The sequence below is a fragment of the Alosa sapidissima genome, chromosome 4 (genome assembly GCF_018492685.1).
Source record: "Alosa sapidissima isolate fAloSap1 chromosome 4, fAloSap1.pri, whole genome shotgun sequence".
Taxonomy (NCBI): domain Eukaryota; kingdom Metazoa; phylum Chordata; class Actinopteri; order Clupeiformes; family Clupeidae; genus Alosa; species Alosa sapidissima.
This window is the reverse complement of record NC_055960.1, coordinates 14,304,829-14,316,088: the sequence shown is the minus strand read 5'-3', so window position 1 is coordinate 14,316,088 and position 11,260 is coordinate 14,304,829. Positions and strand designations below refer to the sequence as shown.

The 11,260-nt window shown below is 41.8% G+C and overlaps 1 protein-coding gene across 5 annotated transcripts in view; it reads left to right on the top strand.

Annotated features, from left to right (window-relative positions):
• Positions 1-9,902, top strand: part of fgd5a (FYVE, RhoGEF and PH domain containing 5a) — a 44,832-nt gene extending 34,930 nt beyond the window's left edge. For 4 of the 5 annotated variants that reach the window (XM_042088631.1, XM_042088630.1, XM_042088633.1 and 1 more), the window contains 7 exons: positions 423-516; positions 1,049-1,186; positions 2,964-3,066; positions 3,283-3,419; positions 4,246-4,374; positions 5,123-5,277; positions 6,774-9,902. In XM_042088631.1, coding sequence (XP_041944565.1) covers positions 423-516; positions 1,049-1,186; positions 2,964-3,066; positions 3,283-3,419; positions 4,246-4,374; positions 5,123-5,277; positions 6,774-6,810 — 793 coding nt within the window. In that variant the 3' untranslated portion in view covers positions 6,811-9,902. The remainder of the gene's footprint in view (positions 1-422; positions 517-1,048; positions 1,187-2,963; positions 3,067-3,282; positions 3,420-4,245; positions 4,375-5,122; positions 5,278-6,773) is intronic. The other variant, XM_042088632.1, reaches the window with a different exon arrangement.
• The last annotated feature ends 1,358 nt before the right edge of the window (positions 9,903-11,260 follow it).

The window sequence follows — 11,260 nt, the reverse complement described above, 5'->3', positions numbered from 1 at the left end:
ATGTTGCTTGTCTTGTATTTTCTGCCAAGTTTATATACCTCTTACAGCTTGACGGCCTGCAATTAATACTCCATTCTGTTTCTGTTAGATAATTAATTTATTCTGTCTGTGTATTTCAAATTCTTAGCTGTAAATATTGGATCAGTGTGTTGTGAATGTGTTCCAATGTTGATGATATTTGATTCTTAGTTGTTAAGATGAGATTTTGTATTTTGAATTGCTGCTGAATATAATTTCTGGTGTTATTTATTGCTGTGTCATTCTGTGTTTGTGTGTGTGTGTGTGTGTTTGTGTGTGTGTGTGTGTGTGTGTGTGTGTGCGTGTGTGCGTGTATGCGTGTGTGTGGGTGTGGGTGTGTGTGTGTGTGTGTGTGTGTGCGTGTGTGTGTGTGTGTGTGTGTGTGTGTGTGTGTGTTTGTGCAGCTCCTGCGGTGAGAGGGAGGACTGGTTTCACACTCTTAGCCGGGCCATAGCTGACCACGCCGCTGGCCTCAACACATTTAGCAGCTCTAGTGAGGTGAGAACAGTGGGATGGTGCCCCAGTGTCATACTGTCACCACAACCACTCTGCTCTGCTCTGCTTTTTCTCTACACATGCTAACATTATGCTAGTTGAGGCGTAATCCTTAATTTATGACAAGTTTTCATAAATTATGGGCAATTAACACCATAATGTTCACTTCACTGTGTGCAAGTGTAACATGCGTTGTGTTGACTGCAGTCCCGTTCAGTCCTACTTGGGCCTAATAGTCGGGCTAAACAGGGTGCGCAATTGAAGCTCTCCATTAGAAGACTGGTCTAAATTTTGTCATATTTTGTTTGAATGCACCGCTATCACGCTGGAAGATAATTGTTGCAGAATACGCTCCGCAAACAGAGTGCTTTAGTTACGTACCTAGTATAGCCTGCTTGTAAGCCTGTAAACTCACGAGCATGTCTCTATATATGTTGGGATGGAAGCTTATTCACGGCACAGTACCGGCCGCTGGCCGCAGTAGCACAAGGTCCTGCTGGCTTGACTGGAGGCGTGCTTCTGTGTCCCCCTCCAGGCTCGGGAGAAGCTGTGGATGTCCCTGGGGGAGGCGGCTCCCATCCTGGTGCCTGTGTCGCAGGTGATGATGTGCATGAACTGCACCTCGGACTTCAGCCTCACGCTCAGGAGACACCACTGCAACGCCTGCGGCAAGGTGAGGGGCCGAGAGCCAATCAGTCATGCCATGTAATGTCATGTCTGTCTGTCTGTCTGCAACGCCTATGGAAAGGTGAGGGGCCAAGAGCCAATCAGTCATGCCATGTCATGTCTGTCTGTCTGTGCCTGTCTGTCTTTCGGTCTTTCCTCACTCTCTTACTCTACCCCCTTTGTGATTTCTCTTTTTTACTTTATATATCGCCTTTCTCAGTCTCAAGGTCGAGTCAACATAAGCAGAGCTTACACAAAGCAAGACACACTCAGGGCTCTACAGTGCGCCCATTTCACTCGCACATGCGAGTAAAAATGATGGCGTGCGAGTGCAAAACAATATTTAGGCACACTGGTGCGAATGACTTATAACCATGTCAATGTTTGTCTACAAAATACACCGCAACATCAAGAAACATGACTGGTGCAAACCATAGAATCACGTCGCAAATGCAGCATAAAAACTACACCTCCCTACTAAACTTTAGCAGTTTCGCGTTGTGACTCGCTAGTAGTAGCTTCTATCAAATCCAAGAGCACGCAGAAAAAGTGGAAAATTAGACTAGCCAGCCAAGATGCAAAGATCGACGAAATTAGTTCTTCTATCCACCGAATTCATCGGATATCGGAGGAACAGGATGAGATTCTGAGAATGCAGTGAGAGAAGGAAAGGTAACCTAACATGCTTTTTAGCCCAGTTGACGTATTGGCTACAATACTAACGTTTGCCTACTGCCCCCATCAATGCAGATATTTCAAATAAAAAGTAAAAGTATAAAAAATATATATATCCTTGATTAGCCTATGTTGGGTTTTGTGGAAGAGAAAATGGACTGTTTTAGTAGTAGTATTAGGCAGTATGCAGTCAGATAGGTCACCATGGGCATATTTGGATTAGCTACTTGATATACTGGCTAAATGCAAATATGGCAATGTATTATATTTTACATTAACAAAATGTAGGAAAATAGAACAGACTGAAAATAAAGTAGGCACTGATTTTTAAAATCCTATTTCCTGTAGCCTAAATGTTGTCAGTCATTCTTAATATTCACAATTTGTGCACTGGCATGTTTAAGGGTTAGCTGCAGTGTAATGTTAGATTATGTTTAAGTTAAGTACAGAACTGACTGTGCGCCCAAATTTTTGTCTGTGCTCCTAATTTTTTTAACTTGGGCGCACAAGTGCTCCTGGAAAAAAATGTTAGTGTAGAGCCCTGCACACACACACAAAAAAAAGACAAAAACAAGCAAAAATATATATGTGATGAGTCTATGCAGTGGCAGAAGAGGAGAAGTGTTCCTGAAACAGAAAGGTCTTGAGATGAGAAAAGAAAAGGAGTGACAGTCTTTTTACTGCTTGATATGCTGTTTTTACCCTTAGCTTCTGATGTGAAGCACTCTGGGCGCCTACTGGTTGTTGTAAAGTGCTATACAAATAAATGTTGATTGATTCTGTTTCTGTTAGATAATTAATTTATTCTGTCTGTGTATTTCAAATTCTTAGCTGTAAATATTGGATCAGTGTGTTGTGAATGTGTTCCAATGTTGATGATATTTGATTCTTAGTTGTTAAGATGAGATTTTGTATTTTGAATTGCTGCTGAATATTATTTCTTGTGTTGATCAGTGTGTTGTGTTGTATTGACAGTCACGGAGGGATTGAGGAATGGAATTCCAGAGCTTATGGGCCATAGTGCTGAAAGAGCTGCCACCCAGGCCTTTCCTTTCCTTTCTCGGCCTGACGCAACTTTGCTAACTTTGCTCTCCTGTCTCCCGATCCAGGTTGTGTGCCGCTCCTGCTCCCGAAACAGATACCCTCTCAAGTACCTCAAAGACCGTATGGCCAAAGTGTGTGATCACTGCTATGCTGAGTTACGCAAGCGAGGTAGAGAACCTAGCTTCAGGATCAACGTATCCACTCTTTACCTGCACTCACTCACACACACATACACAGACACACAAACATACATACAGACAAATGCAGTTGAAAGGGACTATATGCAGCAATGCTTCTGAGACATTCAGCCATTTGCAGTATATGTCTCTTCACAATCTGCAGTGCTGTTTAGTGCTGTTTGTTGATTGCTCGTATGTCCAGCAGGTGGCGCTCCTCCACATGCATGTGGGAATGCCAGCCCTAGGCCTAACAGAGCCAGCAGACCCCTGTCTGCCGTGTTCCAGAGCTTCCAGCCCCCAAGCCTGTGGAGGAACAGAAAGAGCACCTCCCCCCTCGCACAGGTGAGCTGCCTTACTCTGTTCTCTCTCTCTCTTGCTCTCTCTCTCTCTCTCTCTCTATCACTCTCTCTCTCTCTCTGTTTTTCTCTCTTTTCCTTTTCCTCTTCATTCTTTTTGCCCATAATTCTTTGCATTTCCCTTTCTTGTAAACACTCGTCCCATGATGCACATTTTCTCCCTCCATCCCTCCCTCTACTCTGTCTTGTTTCTCACTCATGCAGGGTCAGGGTCAGTGTCAGGGTCATTTCTCACTCATGCATGTTTAGGGTCAGAGTCCTGATCATTTCTCACTCATGCATGTTTAGGGTCAGTGTCATGATCATTTTTCACTCATGCATGTTCAGGGTCAGGGTCCTAGTCATTTCTCACTCATGCATTTTTAGGGTCAGGGTCCTGGTCATTTCTAACTCATGCATGTTTAGGGTCAGGGCCCTGGTCATTTCTCACTCATGCATGTTTAGGGTCAGGGCCCTGGTCATTTCTCACTCATGCATGTTTAGGGTCAGTGTCATGGTCATAGTGTCTTTTTCTCCTTCTGCTCCTCTGTTTTGGGATCTTCTGTCAGTATATCAGTGACCCAACTCACACTGACGATTGCAGGACTGACACAGCTTTTTGTGTGTTTGTGTGTGTTGTGCGTTGGTGTGTCTGTGTCTGTGTATACGTGTGTGTGTGTGTGTGTGTGTGTGTGTGTGTGTGTGTGTGTGTGTGTGTGTGTGTGTGTGTGCGGTTTTGTGTGTGTGTGTGTGTGTGTGTGTGTGTGTGTGTGTGTGTGTACGGTATGTGTGTGTGTGTGTGTGTGTGTGTGTGTATGTGGTGCATCTCCCAGGTGTCTGTGGGTGCTGAGGGCTCCACCATGAGCGGCAGCCTGCAGCGGCGCAAGAAGAGCAAGAGGAAGTGGAAGAGGCTGTGGTTCCTCCTTAAAGACAAGGTGCTCTACACCTTCAAAGCACGCGAGGTGAGGGGGCACAGAGTCTCCCACACCAGCCCAGGAGCATACCCACATACACACACACACACACACACACACACACACACACACACACACACACACACACACACAGTGTCCCACGGCCACCCCCGAAGCATTTCTAAATCTCCGCCACCACCTTCAGATTTATCTCTCTTGCTGATGCAACACGAGCCCCCTCAGGCTATATGTGTATGCTGTCCTACTTGGCCTGAGAAGCATAGTCTTGTAGGAGTGCAAATGAAGCAAGATTTCCTGCTCAGCTGTTCCACTTAGGTAGCAGTATTTCTGCTTCAGTCTGTCTCTGTCACTTCAAAGCCTACTACCATCTGGGACTCCCTGTGCTCTCTCTCTCTCTCTCTCTTTGTCTCTTTGTTTCTGTATGTCTATGTATGTTAAATTCCTGCATGCATTATAGAAGCTGCATGGTGTAGCTTTGTAGTTGAGTGAATTCCTAACCTAGGCGTAACCACTTAGTATATAGAAAATAGTATAGAATAGTCCTAGTGTCAAGTTAATTTAACTGTATAATGTAATGTCAGAGGCACTAATACAAGTTAGTTTACTAAAGGCAAAAATGCATGCTTTACTCTGTAGCATTACTGAGATTTCTATTATTCTAATGAATCTTACTGTAAATGTCTTTCTGTTTTGCACATGATCTGATAATCATGATCAGATTTGTTTTGCTTTCGTTACATTCTCCCCCCTGTCCGCTCCTGTCTTTGTTCCTCAGGATAAGGTGGCGGCAGAGAGCCTCCCCCTACAGGGCTTCACCGTGAAGCTGTCTGACTCCTCAGAGGGGGCCGAGGCGTCCAGCGTGTTCCAGCTCTACCACAAGAAGACCCTCTACTACACCTTCAGAGCCGACGACCAGTACACAGCCAGAAGGTCTGACCACCGCCCCCCCCCCCCCCCTCCCCACACACACACTCACACACACACAGACGCACAAACACTACCAGATTTTACCCACAACCCTCAGCACAATCTGCACCCCTCAGTGGTCATAGACAGATAAACCTCAGCACAATTGTATATGTGTCAGATATTTTCACACATTTTCACATATTTCATAGTGTTTCATCACTGAGGAGTAGCACACAGAGTGTTTCGTTCCAACCCTGTGCACTGAGTTGCTGATGTATTCCTACAGTTGCACATAGGTACATTTACCATGTACATAAATAAATATCAATCAACCAAGTAACTGAAGGCATTAAAGCAATCTACTTCACCTTCAGATGCCCTATTTTCGAAAGTTTTATGAGGCGATGTAGATGTGATATAGAGTTGTGAGTAAATTCTAGAGGAGAAGAGAGAAGTTGGGAATAGGAACTGGTGTCCTTGTCAGAGTGAAGTTTTGTCTATGGGGCAAGGGGATCTGTGACACAAAACACCTAGGGCTATATCTTGGCGATCTAAAATGCATGGTCACTGGCGAATAGCTTAGGGGTTTGTCCAGTCCACATTGTGGGTGGTTTTGTTATCAAACGTTATCAAACGTCGGACGCCTGGCAAAAAAGCGGTTATTATGTTTCTTAATCAGTCACGGGTGTGTTTTGGGCTTAACATCCTTTAAACCAATGAAAATGACATCTGTCATTCCCTTTAACAGCAAGCAGCGCTACTTCAAACAGTGCATCTGTATTTTGATAGTCAGCGGCACATTTGAAGGAATCTGCTTGCATGCGAGACCGTAGGGAACAGGTATTCCACTAAACCATTTACTAAAACCTAGCAGAGTATAGCCTACACGCATCTGCACTCGTCTATTATTTGAACTCATAGGCAAAGTGAAACTAACTTCACCGTGGTGTCATAGTCAACGACAAAAAAGTTATACACAGTTAATTGGCTGACTATGGGTTACCATCGAAAACATAGCCTAAAAAAAGCAACACTTACCCCAATAATTTATTCAACAATGATTGAATAAAAAACCTAACAACATTTATCCTGCAGGAGTTGCTGCCTACATCTCGTGACAATACGTCTTTAGCTGTGCTTCATATGCACCTTTCGCTATAGACCAGGTTTTTCTTGATCAATGGCGTAATGCGTTTTAGATGGTGTAAAATAGCGATTTTTAGATAACGCGCCAGACCACACCATAGGTCGTTAATTGCCACACCCCTGAGCGCATTGTTCGATAAAAGAGATGCGCATGGCGAAAAATTAGAGTGTAAGACAAGAATACGCTTTGTGTCATGATGAGAATACGCTTTGCGCTGGGTCAAAATAGGGTCTCTAATGTCTTACCATGCGTTACTGTGCCTCGATACAAAGATCCCAACAGCATTTTAGTTTGGGTTTTCAATGCTGATTAATGGACTGAAGATGACCTTTAACCTTCCTAAAGTTCTTTTTTTCCTCCTGTGTTATAGATGGGTGAATGCCATGGAGGAGGCCACAGTCTTGTAGCACTCATTCACCCCTAAAGATGTTGTGTATAAACTGAGACTGCCTAGACTCTCATTTTCACCCATATTTACATCCTTCAGAAAACCTGCTCATGAACACATTTTGACCTTAACAGACTGGATGTTATTTCATGCAAGAGGATCATGCAACCACACTGCCCTGAGATAAGGTGGGACCCCTTATTCTCTCCACTGGGACTCTGACACATGTGCCAAGCCATACTGCTACATACTGAGTGTGCTCTGGGATCTCTTCACTGCCACCCACAATCTGTGCCACAAGCAGAAGAATGTTCTCTCTCTGGCCTCCTGCCTAGGGAAGCTTTGCCATCTCTCTGCATACTGAGCGCTTGCCAACAGATTGTCACATGTACAGTGCTGTGGATTTGATGCTTTTTATGCTGTTTTGAAAACAGGACAGGTCATTGACAGTGTGTCCATATGCACCGGAATGGACATCTACTCAACCGTTTGGAGTTGCTTAACCAACCGCAATGAAAGGGAAATGGAGGCTAACAAATTACCCATTTGTTTATTCTCCTCAATGGTTTAATGTCAAACAGAATGGTAAACAGATTTGAGTGTGAAATTTCACCACAAAGGGAGGATAAAACTAGTGGTGAGATCTAACTACCTGAAGCCTGTGATAATTTCCCAAACTAATTGTTTCAGTTCTCTATAGCACACAACACTGTGCATTGTGCATTGCTCTGCAAAAAAGGGGTCAGTGAGAAAAAAAATAACCAGACACCCCCTGGCACTTCTCAGTCATTACCTCTGCTCTTCCTCTTTGGGATGGCCCCTCTTTAAAATAGCAACACTGGCATATCATTAGTAAATTAAGCAATTCATTTTACTGACAATAAGAGTGCTCCCTAGTTTCTCAGTATTACTGTGCTCGGATCCTCTGCCGATGAAGCCCATCTGATTCTGCACAGAGAATGATGCATTTAATATCTTTCCTCACATTTCTGTCTTCTGATGTTCTGAAATTTTGAAGCACATTCTTCTAATTATTATCTCCACCAAGGAGGTTGTGTTTTTGTTGGTCTGTCTACTGTATGTGCAGAATTACACAAAATCTGCAGGCCCAATGTGCATGAAAGTTGTTGAAATGGTCCAAGGACAAACCCATTAAATTTAGGGGCAGATTGGACTTTAGTTTAGAATTTATTTCACTTTCACTACTGTTGTGAGACATGGCTTTCATTCCAGGTTAATATGATGTCCATAATAAAATGCACAACATGCCCTCTAGTGTTCAATTCAAAGCAAGGAAATTAATTTCAGTATGGATGGTCTTACCCAAACAAGTGTCCTCTGAGTTTCTGAAATAGTGTGTAGTAATCACCATGACGTGGAAAGACTTACTGTAGTGCAATACTGTAACAGTGTAGCAGTTTCTCCCGAAACCCACTGCAGAAGTTTCAGTTTTAGGCTACTTGAGATAAATTAGACCAAACAAAGCCGGAAGGAGGAGTTTCCAATCAGTAAGGATGGAATAACTGAGCTTTGGACTGATCTGCATAGAACAAAACTATGAGGCCTTGGCAGAGGGTTGTGCATGGTTGTACTGAGTCCCATAACACTTATCCATGCACTGTATGATTCATCGTTAAATGTAATTTCATGTGATTACACCTTCTTCTTACATTACAGATTTTATGTATCGTGGACATTTATGACATTTACAGTTATGTATGGCCCATCAGATTTAAGATTTGTGACACTGGGACCTCTCGATGAAACCACTTAGCCTATGGACTACTACCTTTTACTCTTGTACTGAAGTTAGTAAACCTTGTTGGCCGAAGAGATTTTGTGTATATACCGGTTAAAACAGCATCACTCTGTGTTGCAGTGATCTCAGTTTTATAACAAAAATTAATTGTTGAAAATGATGTATATACATATATTGACATGGGTTGTTTCTTTTATATAAAGGGTATATGGTAAACTCAAGGATATTTTATTGTAACATGAATTGTTTTTTTTTTTTGTTTTGTTTTGTTTTTGGAAATTATCAACACTCCAAGATTAGTCTCTTGTGCCCAAAGACACACTAATATCCTAGGTTAGTGTGTGTACTTATGTTTATTGTTTATAGTACTGGTTTCATAAAGATGAACATTAACAATGGGAGTGCCAATCATTCATGTATAGTCTTCTACATAGAAATTTACAGGGAAGTCTTCTTTTACATGTTAAGTATATGTAAAGATGTGAAAACATAGATGTTACACATTTTGCATTTTATCTGATATAGAAATCCCCTAAGTAGTAAAGTATCTAAATGCCTTTGATAACACTTGGCCACATGAACCATTAGAATTCCATTGCACATTTCCTTGATAACATGCTGTGATCACGTAACCTGGGCACACCAATAGTTCACTGAAGTTTTATCATAATTTTTTGAGCAGTGTCCAGAATGGTTCAGATAATTGCATGCTTCCATTTCCCTCGACTTACTATAGAGGTCAGACATTGAGTTGGTTACAGAGGAAGTATATTTTAATCTTTTCAGATTTTACATATTCAGACAAACGGTAACTTGCATGATATTAATTCATACCTGAATTTCTTAAACACGACTAACCTCCAGGTAGCTCACTGAACAAAAAAAACCCTTCAATGATAGAGATGCCTTTATTTTGTATTTTCACTGTGTCAAGCTGTACTGTATTTGCTTATGTTATGTACCCTGGCCTCTGTCTGTGGTAAAGACTATATAGAGAGATTATATAGAATGATGAATGTAATATCAAGATCAGAGTTGGTGTACATATTCAGCACTATATTGAGACACTCAAGAGGGGCTGCTCCATTCAATACTGTATTTTTAGTAGCTGCCCAAGAGTCTGCGTAAACTGAGCCCTTTCTGGACAGCTTCCTGAAACTGCTACGGTTTCCATTGAACAATCTCTTTGAATGTCTCTACTATTGTCTTTAGGTTCTTTTGCACTTCAGTGTGACCAGTTTGTAGTTCATGTGTTTGTGTCCAACAATCCAAACCAAGTACAGTTTTGTATTGAACGTTCAGAAAGTGCAGTTGAAATACACATAATTAAAGTGTTCTTTCTCTTTTCCATGCCAAATTATCTTTTACATCAGTGTTGTATTGCGCTGTTTTATCTAAAAGCCTGGCAACAAGACTACTGGACCATCTAGACTACTGGAAGTGTAAATGTCTTTGCATAGACATGAGTTGAAAATGCATTGTCTTTTGCTTTATTTGCACTGATCAACAAAACAAACAACAACAACAACAAATATTATGTGTAACAGCATGTTACAGTATATAGGCATTTTTATTGCCGCATAACCACATTTTTATGGCATTGCAGTATTTTGTACTTGCTACTGAGTTTGATTCTGAAACTCATTTGTATGTTTTGTGCAATGGAAATGAGCGGTGAAGAGATGCTGATTTGGGACTTACTGTTCAGGTAAATAAAGTAAAAGAAACTGCCTGTTACAAAATAAGGACTGGTCATTTGAATCGGCACACCTGTTATCTCCTTATCATTCTTTTAATTTATGACCATTTCCAATTTACCACCTCACTGTATTACCAATGGCTCTGGGGGAGCTTCCAGTTCCATTGCTTTTTTTGTGAGGGCATGAATATGATTTCTGTGGCCCATAGAACCCACATCTAGCCTCGTTGACACCATACCAATTGTGGGTCTGGAAGAGGTTCATTGACTTACGACTTCCAGCAGTGACGTAACTAGCAGTGAAATTAAACTTAAATTGGTGCATTAAACTCTTACCAAATCGTTTCAGAAATTCGGCAATCTTGTAAACGAAGGTTTTAAACGCGTCGTTTACTCAATTACAAATAAATACACGTCCATGCCAAATTAGCGATTGTATTTGCGTGCCTGTGTTTTAGGGAGATTGGAAATGGGCTTCAATGACCTCTTGGCCAGACAGAGCAAATCCCAAAATTGTCGAAGGTTCGGTATCGGAAGGTTGGGTATTCCCAGGCAAACCCACATCATATTTGTGCTCTTTGATTACGGCCAGTAGAGGGCAGCACCTAATAACAAAATGCTGTACTAAGTATTGAGAGGTTCAAGGCAACAATGGTTGATGGTTACTTATTCTCTCTCTCACACACACACACACTCACTCACTCTCTCTTTGATTCCCTCTGAAATAGAATTATATTAGTATATAGTAAGATTAACACAGGTGATGTGAAATTGAATGGCCTTCTTTGATGACATAATACATACTAATGAGACATTATTGTGAGCAAAGCTATTAGAACGTGTTTTATAATGGTTTAAAATAGGTCACTGGGGATTGAAAGTCATTATCCAGCGATTGTGTAAGGAGTTCCTGAAATCTAATATTTAACACAATTGCATGAAAGGACCACATTATTCCTCTGGTAACTTGGTTCTTTCTATCTGTCTTCCTCTTTCTGAAGAACCCTTGAT